The sequence below is a fragment of the Gymnoscopelus braueri genome (assembly GCF_963280865.1).
Source record: "Gymnoscopelus braueri genome assembly, chromosome: 24".
NCBI classification, from domain to species: domain Eukaryota; kingdom Metazoa; phylum Chordata; class Actinopteri; order Myctophiformes; family Myctophidae; genus Gymnoscopelus; species Gymnoscopelus braueri.
This window is the reverse complement of record NC_137626.1, coordinates 13,743,977-13,763,669: the sequence shown is the minus strand read 5'-3', so window position 1 is coordinate 13,763,669 and position 19,693 is coordinate 13,743,977. Positions and strand designations below refer to the sequence as shown.

The window sequence follows — 19,693 nt, the reverse complement described above, 5'->3', positions numbered from 1 at the left end:
TCAAATGTTTCATAACTCACCACTGTTAGCTGAGTCTTCTGATGGAAGTACAGCTCCTGCATAAGAGGAGGAGTAATGAAGTGAGTTGACATAAGATTCATTTAATGGGATTCTTGTCATTATCTAGGGAGGAAGACATTCATATCTAGCCAGTAGATATCACACGATCCTGTTAACCAATATACACATGGGAAAATAAGTATTGAATGCGTCAACCTTTTCCCCAGTAAATATATTTCTAATGATGCTAATTAACACCGATGAAGAAATCCCAAAATTAAAGTCCATAAATGATAATGATGTTGAATGACACAGGGATAAAATTATTGAAAATGCTAATTGAAATACATTTTGTATGTTTTGAATGACGCTTCTTGTATGAATAAACAAATCATCCAAACAGAATTTTGGCCTATTCCTCTACACAGATTGGGCCTCATTCACAAAGCTGTTCTTAACTTCCTACTATATTTGAGTGTAAAGTTTGGTATATATTCTCTAAGTAAAGTCTGATGTGTGATTCAGGAAAGGGAGTGTAGAACCTTGATTTGCGCAGATCACAGGTCTATCTCATGATGAATCCCAGCCAACAAGCACGTTCGGGAAACTAATTATTTCCGTCAGTCAGTTGCATATCAGTTGCATATAGCTGACATCAATGAACATGTTGATCAACACTTCAACAGCAACACAGCAACAGATATACTATGTCCCTTTAACTTTATCCATTTACCTAGTATCTTTTGTATTTGAACGCAACATTAGTTAATTAAACTTTGCACACACACTCCCAGGAGGCCAAGGAAGAACTCAAGAATGTGTTTTTGAGTTAATACCAATGTCTGGTAGAAATTTCATGTAAATAGCATCATTGGAAATATATTTACTGGGGGGGGGGGGGGGTTTGATGCTTTCAATACTTACTTTCCACCACTACCTTGGCTTGTGGAGCTGAAAATAAGGTGAATTTGGCTGGACCACTAAAGTGACATTACTTCAAAATGAGGTGATTTCTATTCATTTATTTGAAAACAGAAGCTCCAAATAATGGCAACAATCTTGCACCAAGATCCTATTTTAATTAAGCTGAGGGCATAATACTGTAAACATGATGTTGGAGTGTGTTTTGTGTTTTTTTGATATTTTGAACATGATTTCCTCGAATATGACATCATAGTACAGTACACCTTCCCCTCCAGTCAATCACCTTGTTAAAGGTGCGGTCACACATATGCGTTTGGTGGCCGTTCCATCCACTCCCATTATATGGGAAAAAACGGAAAGACCGTTTGAATACTTTGCACAGTTTACCCATCTGAATATCTTATGTGAGCATAATATAGAATAGCAGAACGAAAAATTATAATCCCAAATAAACAAAAAGTTTGTATTAATTATTCAGTTTCACATACAAACGTGGGCTACAAAAAAACAAAACATCTCAGTGCTTTATTGTCATAAATTGCACCCTTCCACCATATGAATCTGCCATTCATAATTATTGATGTCATTCACATGCACTTGTCTTAAACCCTCTATTCTCAGTAAAAATGAAGCAACGTTTTCTTGGACGCTTTTTTCTGCCAACACCAAATCTCTTTGTCAAAAATAGACAATCCACAAGCTCACCACGCGTTGCGTGGTGAGCTTGTAGATCGGCTATTTTTGGCGAATGTTCCCCCCAGAATAGGCTCCAAGTTGTCAGGGAAGGGAAAAGGGTGTGATGGAGTTTTTTTTTGTCAGTTTGGCTTTTGTTTTGAATTTATTTAGTTCATTATGTATTAGTTTTAACCTGTATTATGTAAATAGTCATTTGTATTGTGTGTGCAAATATCAATGATGTTAGATGGTTTTTACATATCGTCATAAGTTATTGTGGGAGTGTCATGGTGCCGTTCACTGTGAAGGTGCTGCTAGGCCAAGGTATATAAAAGAAGGTATGGCAATCTACGTCATTTTCGTCGGCCGGGAGCCAAACTGCAGCCATGGAATACATTGGAGTCTAAGAGAGCCATGGTGGACCAGCTTAGAACAAACTAATTTTGAACGACGGCGACTTTTGTGAAATACTCGGCCCAGGAAAATAAAAGACATATCACACATTGTTTTCTGCTGTGTCGCTTTTAGATGTGTACACTGTATACATGTATTGAGCTATCTAAAGAGCACAAAGTAAGTTTCTGAACGTGCCAAAGTATCGCGAGACTGTCCATCATTGACCGCCTGACAACCAAATCTGCAGAGCCAGAAACCAGTGTTTGCCATGTCTGCTTATTATAAGCGACTTTGGGCTTATTTTTCTGTGGACTTATTTTTCTGTGGAGTTGCTTGAAAATATTGGTATTTAGGGTTGCGTTTTTTTTTTCTTCTAAAGTGTAGTTGCTTATTTGAGCTTGCTTCACAATCTTTTAATTGTGAACCAAATTTTTTAATTATGAACCAGTGGTTCTCTGGACCCCCAAATTAATATGTATTTGTCCCTAACCCTCATCGGAAAATGTTTTGTGCCAGGGAGCCCCCCCTACCAGATTTGTGTTCTGTTGGAACAAAAAATATTTAAAAAATAGCCGATTTACAAGCTCAAAACGTGTCGCGATGTGACGCGTTGTGAGCTTGTAGATCGGCTCTTTTCAATGTTTACAGTATATAGGTTTAAAGTGCTCGTAATGGCCTAGCGCCTTAGTTTCTTCTTTTGGGCTAGTTTTCCTAGAACTGGTTGCTGTTTAGTTACCTCAACAAAATGATACAGTGTGCACATTGAAAAACAATTGATTGGAAAACATCATATGATATATTTTCTTTTATATTCCTGAACAGATTAGCACGCAATCGTTCAGAAATAGTGTTTGTTCACAAGCTGGTCCAGCCAGCTGCCATAGACTTCAATGTATTTCACCAAACTTCCGGTTCCAGTTTTGGCTCCCATGCACGCCAACGGCGTCTGCCCGGCCCGTAGGCTTACTGTACCTTCTTCAGTATAGCCCTGCTGTAGTCCAGGCAGAACTGCATTCTGTACTGTGATGTCATAGTCGAGGAAATAATGTTCAAAATACCAAAACACAGAAAAATCACAAAACACAGTCCAACCTCATGTTTATTATGTCCTCGACTTTAAAATAGGATTTGGGTGAAAAATCTGTAAAGTTGCCCTTAAATGAGGAATTGATTTCTGTGAGTTTTTTTTCCTGTCTTGACAATACATTGTATTGCATTGTTTTCAAATGAAAACATATATATATTGTAGAATTGATTAAATATTGTTGAAAGTGATGTTAAACTGACATCAGTTTCAGAATTCAAAATTGATCCTTGTTACGAGGTGTGTCTAGTAATGATAGTAGCTGAAGGCCATTTTGGCCGAAACGTGAAAAAAAAAAAAAGAAAAAGGGAGTTGGGGGGGTAAAGTAATTTAGTTACATCTGTTCTTACCAAGGCTCTCCAACAGGTGGGGCTCATGTTGTTCAAGGGCACTGTAAAACGCTGCTCTAGTATCGGTTCCCCCTGGATCTATTCTGGTTGTGTACAGTTCCCTCATTTGGTCCATGCTTGTCTTCTCAGCTTTAATCCTGGCATAGAGCTCAGGAGGGACAATGGCTCTGTCTACTAAACTGTCTACTATAGGCATGACCATGGAAACCTTTTGAATCAAGTCTGCCCTGTTCTGGATCACAAAACGTGCTGTTTGCAAGAGAAAAAGACAGTTGAGTTAAATGCATCACAGGCAATTATGTCATATCAATGAAACATAAAGCTATCTGCATTGCTACATCCCCACACGAATAGTACTGTAACAACTGGTATTTATATTTTGGAATAAGATATTGATACACACTAGCAAACAAAAGGTTTGACCAGTCAACCTAAACACTGTTTACGTGAAGCATTGAATTGTACCACGGACAGAAAAAGCTCACCTTTTTTTTCTGCATCCTTTTTTTCTGAAGTCAAGCTGTCATCAGCCTCCTGTTGTACACAGTCATGTTATGTCAATAATATTATGCCTGAAGCGCTATTAAAGCAGCACTATGTAACTTTCCTCTTCTACCCTGGATTTGAACCTGGTTTCCTGCACAAATGCAGATTATTTTTTTACCATTGAGCTAATAGAACCTGCCTGCTTGCTCAGGGGAGACATTGAATCTTGACCTTCAGGTCAAAATTTGTGTCAGAGAGACATGACCTTTGACACGATCTAAATGTGTCTCTAGAAGAGCAGGAAGACAAAATACAACCACCCTAATTGTATAAGTTATAGTGTATTCACATACTCTACCATACAGATTGGATAAATTAAATTGTATTCATTACAAAAAAGGCACATAGTGCAGCTTTAAACAACATTATGTCTGGTATGGTATTGGCTACATTAGTGGTTTTCAACCTAAAACCAACCACCTGGGATGTTTTGATGTTATATTTTATATATAAAATATCCCCCATTTTTGTCAGTGTTTCAGTATTCTTTAATACAACAGGTCATTGGTCCTTAAGCCCATCAGTTTATACATCAGGGTAAATGGTGTGTCAGCCTATAGAGACACACACCATGGTGCACATCCAGAATAAATCATTAAATATGTCACCACAGGGCGATGCAGAGGCTGCAGACACAACTGGACTAGAGAGCATTGAGGTGGGAATGTGGGTCACATAAAGCCTCCTCAAATGGACTACCAAGTTTAAGCAGCAGCAACAATGAGCTTTTTATGTTGCTTTTCCGTTTTTAATACAGAGACATTTATGAATATTCAACAGTTTAAGTAGCTATAGTTAATACCAAGCAAATATATTGAGGGCCAATGTGAAAACAAAATGTATAAAATGTGACCTGTTCCCTAGCTCTTTTTGAAGAACAACACTTGGTGTGTAAGCTGTAATGGACATAACATGAGCTTGTACTTGATATAATGTGCAATATATTTGACAAATAAATAATAATAATAAATGTATTTGGTAGATTGCAACATCAAACGTAAAGCGATCAGATCAGTCGTACATTGCACATTGGGTTAAATTGCAGAGTTTTAAGGTAGTTTTAATTCATGTAACTGTATATAGAAAGCGGTTAGGAAGTAGCCTACACGCACATCCAAACATTTCAACGGGTCATGTATCCGACTAAATACATTGTGAACAAAATGAAAGGGTCCGCACACCGTCTTGATGCTCCCAATAATTTAATGAATGAGCGTTTCGGCCGATGTGGCCTTTTCAGGTATACTGAGCTGAGTGAGGAGACAGTCTATGACAGATCCATAGATAAGCCATTATTATTCCTATGTGGCCATTAGGAAAAAAAGTCAACACAGTCAGATGTATACCAAAAAAAAATGCAATAAAGCAATATAAAAAGACAAGACTAGTATATGTTAGTTACAGGAAAGGCTCGATGTCGAATTCCTCGTTTAGACCATGAGGAGCCATAGAATTAAGATAGTAAATATGAAATATTTCTTGTTGCAGTAGGCAGCGCTCCTGATTGCCTCCTCTGGGGGGCTGTGTCACCTTTTCAATGCCTACATAACGGAATGAGCTGTGGCCTGCCTGTTGAAAGTGCAGAGCCACAGGATTTCCTTCATCCCTGCATCTAATATTAAACCGGTGCTCGCTGATGCGGGTGTGAAGGGGTCTGTTGGTCTTTCCTACGTACTCCAAGCCCCAGGGACACCACATTTTTGGTACTACAGGTAATTACACCGCGGATCTTCACAGATTTTCCACTGTGGGGGTGTGTGTAAGTCTTACACTTTGTCGTGAAGCTGCATTGGGCACAACTACTTCACCTGTTGTTCCCATCGGGAATGTTATACAAAAAGGTGCTTTGCTTCTGTTCGGGTGTATAAGATCTCACCAACTGGTCCCTCAAATTGGGAGGGCGTTTAAAGACCACAGCTGGGGCTTCTTTAAAAACAGTATTGAGTCTTGGGTCTGATTGAATTATATGCCAGTGTTTTGCTTTTTTTTTAAATCAAACCCCGTGAGTGAGTACCTGAGGACACAAAAGGGAGAATTTTCCTTTTGAGGTTGAATTTTAGGTATGAGGCATTCCTCTTGCGTCATGGCTTTAAAACAATCAGAAGCGACATCAACTCATTCCCGTTTGTACCCTCTTTCTATGAATCTATTGGCCAGATCAGTAGCCTGTGCATTATAGCTAGCGTCAGTGCCCTGTGAAACTGACTGATGGCCAGACTTCGACATCAAGCCTTTCCTGTAACATTCTCTCTGCTTTGAGGTTTCTGGTTCAACAAGGTTGTATAAGATATGCCCCCTTGCTGCCTAAAGCATTGTACCCAGTCACATATACTAGTCTTGTCTTTTTACATTGCTTTATTGCATTTTAAATTTTTGTATACATCTAACTGTGTTGACTCTCTGTATATAGCTCAGGGAGCTTTTTTTCCTTATGGCCACATAGGAATAATAATGGCTTATCTATGGATCTGTCATAGACTCTGAATTCCAAATAGGGGCGTTGTCTCCGGGTGCCTTCACTCAGTGATTTGTGAATTCTGCCCTCTTTTGTCTCTTTATATACCTGTCTCCTCACTCAGCTCAGTATACCTGACGAAGGCCACATCGGCCGAAACGTTGTTGTTTTTTTGACCGCTTATTCATTAAATGATTGGGAGCATCAAGACGGTGTGCTGACCCTTTCCTTTTGTTCACACTGTATATAGAAAACAGACAGTAAACCTACAGTCATGATGTGTGTGGTCATCTGAAAGCTGTCTGAGGACAAAGGTTGAAGCTGTTTACCTGCTCTGAGGAACCTTTTGTTTCTCCACAATCACCATCATCCACTCTGGACTCCATCTCTATACACTGCTGTTGAAAGAGATTATTCATTATTGAAGAAACTGTGTGTGTGTGTGTGTGTGTGTGTGTGTGTGTGTGTGTGTGTGTGTGTGTGTGTGTGTGTGTGTGTGTGTGTGTGTGTGTGTGTGTGTGTGTGTGTGTGTACAGCAGTCAACCAATCAGCACAAGCTTATCACAGTCTCCATCCATAAAAACACATAGAGAGTGTATCTGATAAGCCCTTAGACCATACATGGGCAACAGGTGGCCCGAGGGCCACATGCGCCCCCCCACCTTCACTTAATGCGGCCCGCAGGTTAATATCGGAATACTGATATATTATTGATTTCAGCTGTTACAATTCCAAACATGCAAACATGACCCGCTTTAATTACTTCAGTCTATATTAGTAGCTTAATGACTAGTATTAAAATTCTGTTGTCTTTTTTTAAGTCCAATGTATTTGTATTTAAGTTCATAAAGTTAACCTAAGTATAACTAAATGCATTTGAAATTAAACAAAAATGTTACTTTTCAGGATTCCAATTCAAAAACAGCAAAAAAAAAAATCTGGATTACAATTCAAAAGTAGCAAAAATAGCAGATCTACAAGCTCAAAATGTGTCACGCTGCGACACGTTTTGAGCCATTCTATGTGTGACATAGAATGACGATCAATTAATTTACGAAAAAAGTTCAAATACGGAGATGAGAGGCGTCTGCCCGACAGTACATGCAATGTGGCCCTCTGGAGTGAGTGTGGAAATTTAGTGGCCCTCTCCATCATCAAAGTTGCCGACCCCTGCCTTAGACTGATACCTAAAAACTGATAAGGGCCGATAGGACAGGTATAACTGACCAATCAGTGCAAGATAAAATACCAAAGTGACAACATGGTGGCCATGGTTACAAAAAAACATCAACATAAAACTGCAAAGCCCCATTTTCAGCAGTTATTACTTTATTGTCCTAATTATAAACTGCTGATTAAATGCTAATTGGTTATTTCATTGATACACCATTGCAATTGTGTTAACACACCTGAAATCTGAATCACACCTGTCTTTCCTTGGGTTGCAAATTAGTGGCATTCTTAAAGTTCAATCATGCTTTTCCGTTTTTAAAACAGAGACATTTATGAATATTCAACAGTTTAAGTAGATTATACGTAGCCTGCGAGTTAGTTCTGGCAGCATACACTCGAGAGAGATTCTATGGGGCTGTCATCATGCAGACCCATACAGTACGTCATACTCTGACGTGGCAGTCAGCTGTCCAATCGGGCGGGTTATTTAAGCTCACCTTCATCTGTGTTCTGTCTGCTTAGTGTTTCATAGGTGTTGTCATGCAGCGGTTGTGGTTCGGTTGTTTGCTGGTTGTTGGTTGTTCGGTTGTTCGGTTGTTTGCTGGTGATACTTCTACACACTGTTTAAAAAAATCATGCTCCCCAGCTCAGTAGCTGCTGTTGTTGCTGGTGCTACTGCTACACAATGCTTAAAGTGCATTATTCTGATTCAACAAAAGCTAAGTTGCTGTTGCTGCTAAATGCTGTTGTTGATGTTCAGCTGTGGGCTGCTGGTTCTAATGTGGTGTTCGTTCGATTTCTAAAGGCATAGCTACTTTAAATTGCAGTGAGGTGTTTCTAACGTCAACAACAACGGTGTATGTCCCTCCGGGCTATGGGATTTTGCCATGTCTGATTTATTATAAGCATCGCTGAGCTTATTTTTCTGTAAAGTCGCTTGTTATTGGTGGTTTTGGCTTATTTCTGGGGTATAGTTGCTTAGGATTGCTTCCTAAGGTGGTTCTGTCATGGTCCCCCGGATTTGTTACAAAATCTTTCAAATATTCCACTTGTATCTCAGGATTTGAAAGTAGCAGATCATTTACATTTCATATATGTCATGCTGATTTCTCTCTCAATATCTGGCAACTTAAACATTCCTGCAGGGTAACTTAAACATTCCTGCAGGGTGAGATCATAGGTGCGTTCGAAAATACAGCACTGAGCGCACTGGCCAATACAAACTAATAGGCAAGTGTGCTCCGGTGTGTAATTTTCGAACGCACCCCATATGTCTAGTGACAGAGAAGGACATCAGCTGTTTATCGTGAAGCTTAAGTAAGGTTGCTTCTTGCTGCGCTGCTACGCGTTTACTACCAGAAGCTTTAATTGAAAATAATTGTATCAATCTATATAATGTTCCGGTATGGCTTCTGGGCTGAATGGATTAAATGATTAATTCTATGGTATAAAGTGGCGAGCTTCGCTTCCGCATTCCGCAATACACGCTGTCGTGTCTGACTATGACGTCACTGGTTGAACTTTTGGTGCAGTCTGGGAAATGTAGTATGCTTAAATCCTCCGGAGTAAGCAGGCACTGTAACCGCCAAGATAAAGTCAGATAATTACAAGTAATTCAGCTAAAATGTTCTTGTCACTTCAGTGATACAGGAGTAGGCAGATTTCACTTGAGTAAAGCAGCAAATATAGCAAGTATCTCCGTTTAGGAAGTACTCCTTAGTTGGTCTGGTTCATGATTTCAAACAATATTCAATCAATGGATGTTCTTAAATATACTGTAAAGAAACTATAATTGCAGATTGGTCATTATGGTGCTCTTAAAATGTTATGATTAAAGTAGTCTAGTTGTGCAGATTGGTCATTATATTGTGTACATCTTTTAATGTTGCAGCCAGTATGAGTAGGGCTGATTTTATCTTCATGTGCTGATGGTGGCCACAGCTATTTTCATTTGATGTAGCTTACGTTCTCTGCTATCTAACTTGCAAAGTAGGCTAAATGGCTTGGATGTTGTCAAGTAATTGTAGCAGTTAATTGTGCTAAGATTTTGTGGAGGTAGGCTTTTTAGATATAATGTTGAAGTAATTATCTGCAATCATGTAAGATATATTAGGCTTTATATTGTGTTGGCTCGCAATGCTGGTTAGATGTACTTGTTGCATTCTACGTTGCCTATGCTCTTGTATTGCAAAGCTAATTAAGCTTAATTTGCTTTAAAAGTCAGGATTAGTTAAAGGTGATTTACGTTGCTGAATACAACTTGGATAATACATATATATAGATATATAAAACATTTTATAATCAAAGTATATAAAACATTTTATAATCAAAGTAGTCTATAGTTGTGCAGACGGGTCATATCATCTTAGTCTATTTATGTTGCAGCTAGTAGGTGTGGGGTTGATTTATTTTCATGTGTCCGATGGTGGCTATAGCTATTTATCATTTGTGTAAACCTACGTCTTCTGATATCTATTTTGCAGAGTAGGCTGAATTGCATCGGAGGTTGTCAATTAATTGTAGCAGTTCAATTGCCTCTATTTTGTGGTGGCGGTAAAGTAGGCTGTTTAATATAATAATGAAGTGAATTAATTTCAAATCAAGCAAGTAATAATAGGTTATTGTGTTGGCTTGCAGTGCTGGTTCAATGTACTGGTTGCATTCTACTGTTGCCTATGCTCTCGTATTGCTAAGCTATACTTGTTTTAAAGGTCGGGATGATTAAAAGGTGATTCTCATTTTGCGGCACACACCTTGGATATGAGGATGGTAGGCTGCAGTAACTTTCTTAAGTAGTCTTTGAACACTGAAAGGAACCCATCTGTTTCATTTGATTCTTTAGCAAAGGGCAGCCTGTTTAAATGGTCATGGTGATATATTGAGATGGATATAAACACTGCTAAGTTGGTTTTGTCTTGGAAACTACGTATGTTCCAGTTCCCCGGATGTAATGCATACTATGAAAAGCGGTTGACAAGTGATGTTGACATGTTATGTGCGACAAGCTTTCAGAAGTAAGTATTGCAGCAGAATAATCGGGGTTGTCAATGTGGCTGGGAACCTAACACTTCTTGTTTAATGGGTCGGCCTAACAAATCATTAAATAGTAGAGTGTGCATTAGGGAAGGACTGTTGTTGCGATAGACTGTAATGGCAGTCTCCGATTTGCATCATTTAATAGCTGTCATCTCCGTCAGGTTATGTGGCGCTGGCCATTTTAAAATGAATTAGTCAGTAAACCAAGTACCGTGGTTGAGGGTTTTTTTAAGGTTTAAATCTTGAACCGCTCAAACTTGACGTTTCGTTATGAAGTATTGAACTTGATGATTGTTATGGTCGTTAATTAAATCATCTGAGGAGGCAAACATTTTAGTTTACTCCAGTTGGTATGTCCTTTAAAGGGTGTTTTATCATTCTCGGTATTGACACAGGCTGTGGTTCTCCTTGCAGTCTTGTAAGCAAGGTTGCAATTTTATAAGCATGTAATGGAAAGGGAGTACTGGATTCAGACTAAATATGTTGGTTCTGCTAGCCAAGTCCATATCCACTGCTTTCATCTATGTGGAGTCTAATCTGAGCGTATATCAAGAGCTAGACATGCATCCATCATTCGATGTTGCATTTCTATGGAAGGACATTTATGATTTATCTTAAGTCTCTCATTGGAAGCTGCTTCAGTATTCTGTTAATTAGAAAGTCAATCTATGGTTAGATGGGGCAGTCATAGATCTTGCTGTTAACACACAGATCTTAGTCTGTTCTCACACAAAGCAGCATTATGTTTTATCTGTGGCTCATTTGTTCAACAGGTCATGTCCCATCTTCAGTTTAAGCTTTAATTCAGCAGAACAAATCTCAACTTTCTGTATATTTTCAGTTGGTGCACAGTTCAATCGTTCTGATTAAAATGGTCCTTAGTGCCATGTTCGTCATGTGCGCTAAAATGGGGAGTTTGTTGGCTCAGGATGTAATGAATACAAGTGTTGTAATTGCTAAATGTAAATGGTAGTTCTGTTATAACCATGCATATATGGTGGTCGCTGGGTGGAGTTAAGGTTTAGCGTAACCTCAAAGTCATGTTAGGTTTAAAATGTTCTTTAGTTGGCACTAGAGAGGTCAGCTGGTTGCTCAAACTCAAGGCATCATGGTTGATGCGGTTAAGGGGCATCATGGCTGATGCAGTTAAATGGCTGATGTGGTTAAATGGCATCATGGCTGATGCGGTTAAGTGGCATCATGGCTGATGCGGTTGGGTTGCTCATGATTGGGTCGTGGTGCATGGTGCACGGGTACTGATTTCAGATTTCTTTAAAAAATAAATAATAATAATAATAATAATAAAAATAAATTTATATATAGAATGTCCTCTTCGATCCTACTCGCGGTGCGGCACCGCACGGCGGTGGACATCGCTTTAGGTCACCGTTTAGGACTCCTGAGTTCAGGAATCAACAGGTGTTCTGTTGAAATAAATTAATAATAATAATAATTATAATAATAAAAAAAAAAAAAAAAAAAGATATATCGCATCATGGTTGATGCGGTTGGATGGCATCATATGGCTGATGCGGTTGGGTGGCATCATACGGCTGATGCGGTTGGGTAGCAAAAGAGTTGATGCGGTTGGGGGCATCAACTCTGAGCTTGCATCACGGTTGCATTAACACTTAGTCATGTTAAGTTTAAGTAGTATATTCCTCTATGTGGCATTAGAGGAATGGTTAAGTGCTGCCATGCCATGGCAGCTAAGGCCTTTTTAGTTCACATACATTTAGTATGTCCTAGCCGATCCCAGACGCCTGTCTCGGTGTGTTGGGGGAAAAGATGGGATATCGGCTTGGTCAATTGGTTTGAGGTAATCACCACTCACATAGTTTCTACCATCAGATAGGATATTCCTCTATGTGTTATTAGGGGAATGGCTAAGTGCTGCCATGCCATGGCAGCTAAGGCCTTTAGTTCACATAAAGTTAGTATGTCCTCGCTGATCCCAGACGCTGGTCTTCACTGTTTTGGGGGAAAGGATGGGATATCAGCTTGGTCAATTGGTATGGGTTTGAGGTTTCACCCCACACATAGTTTCCACATAGAAGTTCACATAATGTTAGAATATCCTAGCATGATCCAGAATTGCTAGCTGCAAGTTCGTCACTGTCTCCATCAGGAGTCAAGTGGGATATCTGCTTGGATGAATCGGTGAGCGTTCACCGTAGGGCGTTCTTGATTCCGCAGTGTTGGGGGTTGTTATGTATATATATCTCCCTGCTCTTAAAGGTTAATGATGGTTGTCTTAATTATGCTGAGCAGGGAGAAAAAATGTAGCAGAGCCTGAACGCCAAAATAAAATATATTACATCCACTCTTGTATTCTCATTCTATAATATTGTTTCATATATTTGATCTGTAATATTGGTTCAATCTATTCGTGAGTTATCTGACAGAAATTATACGTAGCCTGCGAGTTAGTTCTGGCAGCATACACTCGAGAGAGATTCTATGGGGCTGTCATCATGCAGACCCATACAGTACGTCATACTCTGACGTGGCAGTCAGCTGTCCAATCGGGCGGGTTATTTAAGCTCACCTTCATCTGTGTTCTGTCTGCTTAGTGTTTCATAGGTGTTGTCATGCAGCGTTTACTCCCACCACCACCCCAGCACCACCAGTGGGCTCTGCTATTGGTTCTGTTCCCCATGGGGGGTTGTTATGTATATATATCTCCCTGCTCTTAAAGGTTAATGATGGTTGTCTTAATTATGCTGAGCAGGGAGAAAAAATGTAGCAGAGCCTGAACGCCAAAATAAAATATATTACATCCACTCTTGTATTCTCATTCTATAATATTGTTTCATATATTTGATCTGTAATATTGGTTCAATCTATTCGTGAGTTATCTGACAGAACTATAGTTAATACCAAGAAAATATATCGAGGGCCAATATGATTTTTTTAAAATAAAGTTTGACCTGTTCCCTAGCTCTTTTTGAAGAACAACACTTGTGTGTAAGCTGTAATGGACATAACATGAGCTTGTACTTGATATAATGTGTAATATAGTGGACAAACGAAAAATAATAATAATGAATGTATTCGGTAGATTGCAACATGAAACACTGTATAGCGATCAGATCAGAGTCATACATAGGTGTCATACTATGTGTGTGGTCATCTAGTTATAAGGTAGTTTTAATTCAGGTTAGTGTATATGGAATCGTCAACAACGACGAGTCTGACTATAGAGAGGAGATCAACTCACTGGCACGCTGGTGCCGGGAGAACAACCTCTCTCTTAACGTCGACAAGACCAAAGAACTGATCGTGGACTTCAGGAGGCCGCGGAGAGACCATGCGCCCATCCTCATCGACGGTGCTGCAGTGGAAAGGGTCAGCGAGTTCAAGTTCCTCGGAGTACACATCGAGGAGGACCTCAAATGGGAGACGCACACCACACACGTGAGGAAAAAGGCTCAACAGCGACTGTACTGGCTCCGCCGCCTGAAGAAGCTCGGAGTAGGACGTCGCATCCTCAGGCTGTATTACAACAGTTCTGTTGAAGGCATCCTAACAGGCTGTGTCACGGCCTGGTACGGGAACTGCACTGCCCGAGAAAAGATCAGCCTACAGCGAGTAGTGCGATCGGCAGAGTGGATAATGGGAATCGAGCTCCCAGCGCTCCAGGAACTGTACAAAAAGCGGTGCGTGGTCAAAGCCAAGCGCATCATCAAGGACAAGCACCACCCAAGTCACAGACTGTTCAAACCCCTACAACGACCGCGACCGGGCAAGGGGCTCTACCGCAGTATCAAGAGTTCCACCACCAGGTACTGGTGTAGTTTTAATCCGGCTGCTGTCAGGATGCTGAATGAGGCATAAGCCTTGTTCAGCAGCCTGACAGCAGGCGGTGCAAAACCTTTCTGGCTCTTCCTGAACACACCTGTGGATTATACCAGGGACAATGACTTGGACTTAGCTCCCCCTCGGACACACCTGTGGGCTACACCAGGTACAAATGACTTTTTTGCTGCACTCCCTCATGGAGCTACTTGCGGATTATACTAGGGTCAGTCCACCCTAGGTGGACACGCACTGACCTTTTGCACCTTAATCCCATGTATAATGCACTGACTTTTTTTTGTCTTTTTTATTGTGCTCTTTTTTCTCTAAGCACCTTAACGTCCATGTATATCATGCACAGTATAAGTATAACATGCACAGTATACATACATTGCTGCTATGCTCAGGCACCTTAGTTTTTATTATCTCAGGTACTTTGTAAATATGTAGATAACTTGTCTGGCCTTCTGTTAATCTCTTGTTTTGATCTCCTTCCCACTTGCCCCCCACCCCTCTTCTTCTCCCCCCCCCCCCCCCCCTCTTCTTTCTATGGAAATTAACGTTGCGATGGGAACGATGTACAAAAACGAATTTCACCCACTTCTTTACCTTGTAAACCTGTGATGTGACAATAAAACTGATTCTGATTCTGATTCTGATGGAAGACACAGACAGTAAACCTACAGTCATGATGTGTGTGGTCATCTGAAAGCTGTCTGAGGACAAAGGTTGAAGCTGTTTACCTGCTCTGAGGAACCGCCACAATCACCATCATCCACTCTGGACTCTTTACACTGCTGTTGAAAGAGGTGCCGATTTAATCAACACACACACACACACGCACACGCACACACACACACACACACACACACAGCCTATATCAAATATCAGAATGTTTTACTCCCTAATATGGGTATATTGTATATGGTTTGGGCTCTAGATCAAAGTAACACCCAGAGACAGTAGCAACCATCACTGTGACTTCCACTCTGGACTTTACAAATGACATGGACAGGAACAGCAGGGAGCACAGAAGCACCAATAATACACAATACAATCATAAAATCATCAGTGAGGGAAAGGAAATGCCATAACCATAGTTTTAACCACTTTCAGACATGCACTGTATTATGGAAGGTTTCCAGAGTTCTGTTCGTCATTTCCGTTCATGAAAATATATTTTACATTTAATGTTTCTATTTCCATTTCTGCTAAGCAGCAAGCTATATATGCTTAGATGTTTTTTTATTTATATTAGGGTAAATTTGCGCGACTGTAAAGACGAAACGGATGTGGGGAGGAGGCTTCGCATCCGCTTTATCGCTTGTTCATGATCAGAGCGTCCGTGCTCCAGACTGTATGACCGGAAGCATTTGAAAATTGTGGGAGACAACAGTTTGGCCACGAGAGACTACAACGGGTGGAGCCTCCCCTCCTCCTGAGGTGTTTGGAGAGAGAGAACTGAAAACCAGTTTAATCATTCTGCTTTTTATTAGCGTTCAAGTAATATTCACCGATTGAAAATAAATGTCTAGTTTTAAGGTAGTTTCAAATCATATTACTGTATATACATATAGAAAACACAGACAGTAAACCTACAGTCATGATGTGTTGTGTCATCTGAAAGCTGTCTGAGGACAAAGGTTGAAGCTGTTTACCTGCTCTGAGGAACCTTTAGTTTGTCCACAATCACCATCATCCACTCTGGACTCCATCTCCTTACACTGCTGTTGAAAGAGGTGTTGATTTCATTATTGAAGAAACTGTGTGTGCGTGTGCGTGTGCGTGTGTTTCACCGATCGAACATAAACTTCTCTTTACTACTACAGAAGCCTAATTGTAGACAATGAGCTACACCTGACGCTTCCCTCCGCTGTGCGCACCTGGCTGTATATGAGACCAATGTTATCTGAGTTGAGTTGAGACTGTTATTTTTCCAGCTCAGAGGAGGACGGCTCGTTTTGATTAAAAGTATGTTGTAGCTCATTGTCTACATTAGGCCTACTACGGTAGGAGAGATGTTTCTTTTGTGTTTGTTTGGGTGCATCAATGGGAGACGGCATGTCAAGCAATTCAATGCATCTGTCATGTTCTATGGAAGGAAGTAAATCAACTATTGAATTTGATCCTCACATCTCCCTCACACTGTTACAGTTAAGTGGGAGTAGTTCATGTGTGCGTCTACTACCCAGACCCCGCCCCTCACCTTATCAAACAGAGTATTATTTACCTTAAGTGAACTAATCTGAAACGGACATTCTCCTGTTGCATGCTACATGTGTGAAAGGACAACTCCGGACAATGTCCCGACCTGATTCCACGGACATTTTCCACTGTTCATATGAGAATGTGGCTTTACATGACTAATGCATATTATTGCAATTTTCAAAACAAAGCTCACTTTAAAACAATATTGGCTGAGATTACAACAGTTTACAGATTTGAATAAGGAATACACATTTATAATTTGTACAGCATTTTTAAATTCCTGAAATAATTCTTTTTTTTTTAACACAATATAATGCATAATTAATCCTTACGTATTCATTTGATGTTTTTCTTTTTTTCAAACTGCTGTTGTAATCTGGACAGGCATCAATATGACTTGTTTTAATTCATGTTACTGTAAAACAGGCAGTAAACCTACAGTCATGATGTGTGTGGTCATCTGAAAGCTGTCTGAGGACAAAGGTTGAAGCTGTTTACCTGCTCTGAGGAACCTTTAGTTTCTCCACCATCACCATCATCCACTCTGGACTCCATCTCTTTACACTGCTGTTGAAAGAGGAGTTGATTTCATTATTGAAGAAACTGACTGACTGACTGACTGAGGGGGGGGGGGGGGGGGTTAAAGTTTAATATAGGGCATAAGAGATTTTGACAACAAGGTGGCATTGCTGCACTATAGTCCCACAGGGATTGTGGGACAGTGTGGGGAGAGAGTTTTACAGTTTTACAATGACTAATGCGTAGTATTGCACTTTTCAAAACAATCAAATATCATTACTTGTAATTCTGAGCAGGCATCACATGACTTCCAGGACCAAAAAGTGTGGTCTTACAGGATAGAATACCTTATTATATCCACTGCTGTCATGAAGGCCAGAGAACAGATTAACAAAGAACTTTAAAGACTTTAAAGAAACAATTTAACTGTACTGGTAACAAGTGCTTTATTTTCTACATCCAGCCTGTATTAACAGTGGATAAAATACAATGGAGTCAAACCTAGCTAAGTGGTGAGTCCAGTTCTGAGACGATGAATCAGTTTAAAACTACTGCAGAGAAATCAGAGATCAGGTGGTGTATTTGACAATGTGTCCACTAGATGGCGCACATTAACCACATACAATAACAAAGACTCATTTAGGGAAAAGGGAGGTGAGGGTGTTTGTTCACTTAATGAATGAAATGTTTATCTGTCAAACTCATTCACACTGTCATACTGTGAGACGTCATGCATGACTCACCAATGTGGTTTAGTAACAATCTATTGTTGCCTGGTGTTGATCTATCAGGCTATCACTGAAAACAAAGAAAATACATCAGTATTATATACATTTTTGTCCTACAGTTAGAACACAATTGTTATAATCTTACAATTCATTTAATTCATGTACACAAATTCAATATGTGTGCAAATGCACTGTGGCAAATTCCAGCAACAACTAAACTGGTCTGGAAATACTGTATAATTGTGTGCTCACTGCAGCAGCAGCGAGCACACAATATCTTCACTATTTATTTATTCTCCCCCAAAAGTATGGCACCTAACTACTCCCACATACTTTCACTTAGAAACTCCATTCAAACTTTAAAAAATCCAGCTTACTGTGGACACGTGTGCTTGTACTTTTCTTTTTGAAATAATTTGTAGTTTTTGAAATATTTAACTTTAAGCACCCAATGCATTTCCAATGGGTTTTGCTAGTGAGGAGAGAGAAGGACAGAGGACAAATGTCCCATGTTTTCATAAAGTCACTGTGGCCACATTTTTCCACTACAGATATTTTACATCACCAAGTGCGCACAGGTCTGCTCTCCGATTTAATCCGAAGATCTAAGCTGTGTGATGATGTATACATTTTTAGTTAAGACCATTAATATAAACCTATGCACCCACACGCTCTAGCAATCAGTATGCAGCTGGTGCTACCTAATCTGTCAGTCATTGGCTGTCAGGCAGTGGTGCTGCAAAGTAACTAAGTATATTTACTCAAGTACTATGCAAGTGCTTACCATGCACAGTTTAATTTTGAGGTCCTTTTACTTTCCTTTCCATTTTTGTTACTTCTACTCCACTACAATGACAGCATTTGACAGCTTTAGTTACTTGTTACTTTGCAAAATGTATTATTAATACAAAACCTACAGTAACCACACAGCCAATCTACAATATGACGCGTTATGAGCTTGTAGATCTGCTATTTCTGAACATTGAGTACTTTTACTTTGGTACTCAAAGTATATTTTGATGTTAAAACGTTTGTACACTGCAAGCTCCAAAAGGGGGATGCCCATATATGGGCATATATTGATGACATCAGCAATCTCCATACATGGGCATAAAAGGGACAAGGACTGATAGATACAGAGGGAGAGCGTGCCCGCTATCGAGGAGTTCGGATATCCAGTTGTCCAGAACTGCCGATCCAAACAATATTAGCCTCGCGTAGCCAGACTATATCACTGCGTGGATATGAGTCTGGTGCTTCCATGAGGACGTTTTTTTTCCCAAGGGGCGGGATAAAAACAATGGCCCTCGACTCAATTGGTTAGACCTACAACCAACTACCAATTACAGTCTCTCCTATTTGAATACTGGGCCCTGATTAGTCACCCACGTCTTCTGGAGCAGGAAATGGATTCTCTATGGAGCGGTGCCAGACCCAAATCGCAGAGTCCAATTCTTTTTTGCACTCGCAGATTCGTCTGGTCCCAGGCTAAAACAATATGCCCATATATGGGCATTCCAATATATGGGCATAATACTGATGACATCAGGGATCTCCATATATGAGCATAAAAGGGACAAGGACTGACAGATACAGAGATCTCCATATATGGGCATAAAACGGACACAGGTAGACAAACAGAAACAGACATCTCCATATATGGGCTACTCTGACAACAAGCCCCCAGCACTATGACTCAGACATAATTGGTCGGATCGGCAGTGCAACGTAGGTGTGAGGGGAGGGCCGAACCTCTTGAATTCTGAAATGCTACTGTACAAACAGACAATTGTTCTTTATT

General features: G+C 40.1%; 1 protein-coding gene across 2 annotated transcripts in view; it reads right to left on the bottom strand.

Moving 5' to 3' along the window:
• Window positions 1–19,693, bottom strand: part of LOC308080684 (protein NLRC3-like) — a 414,646-nt gene that overhangs the window by 246,865 nt on the left and 148,088 nt on the right. For both annotated transcript variants that reach the window (XM_080422614.1, XM_080422613.1), the window contains exons 8-13: window positions 17,144–17,212; window positions 16,096–16,164; window positions 6,760–6,828; window positions 3,915–3,963; window positions 3,430–3,678; window positions 21–56 (exon numbers count right to left, since the gene is read on the bottom strand). In XM_080422614.1, the coding sequence (XP_080278740.1) occupies window positions 21–56; window positions 3,430–3,678; window positions 3,915–3,963; window positions 6,760–6,828; window positions 16,096–16,164; window positions 17,144–17,212 (541 nt within the window). The remainder of the gene's footprint in view (window positions 1–20; window positions 57–3,429; window positions 3,679–3,914; window positions 3,964–6,759; window positions 6,829–16,095; window positions 16,165–17,143; window positions 17,213–19,693) is intronic.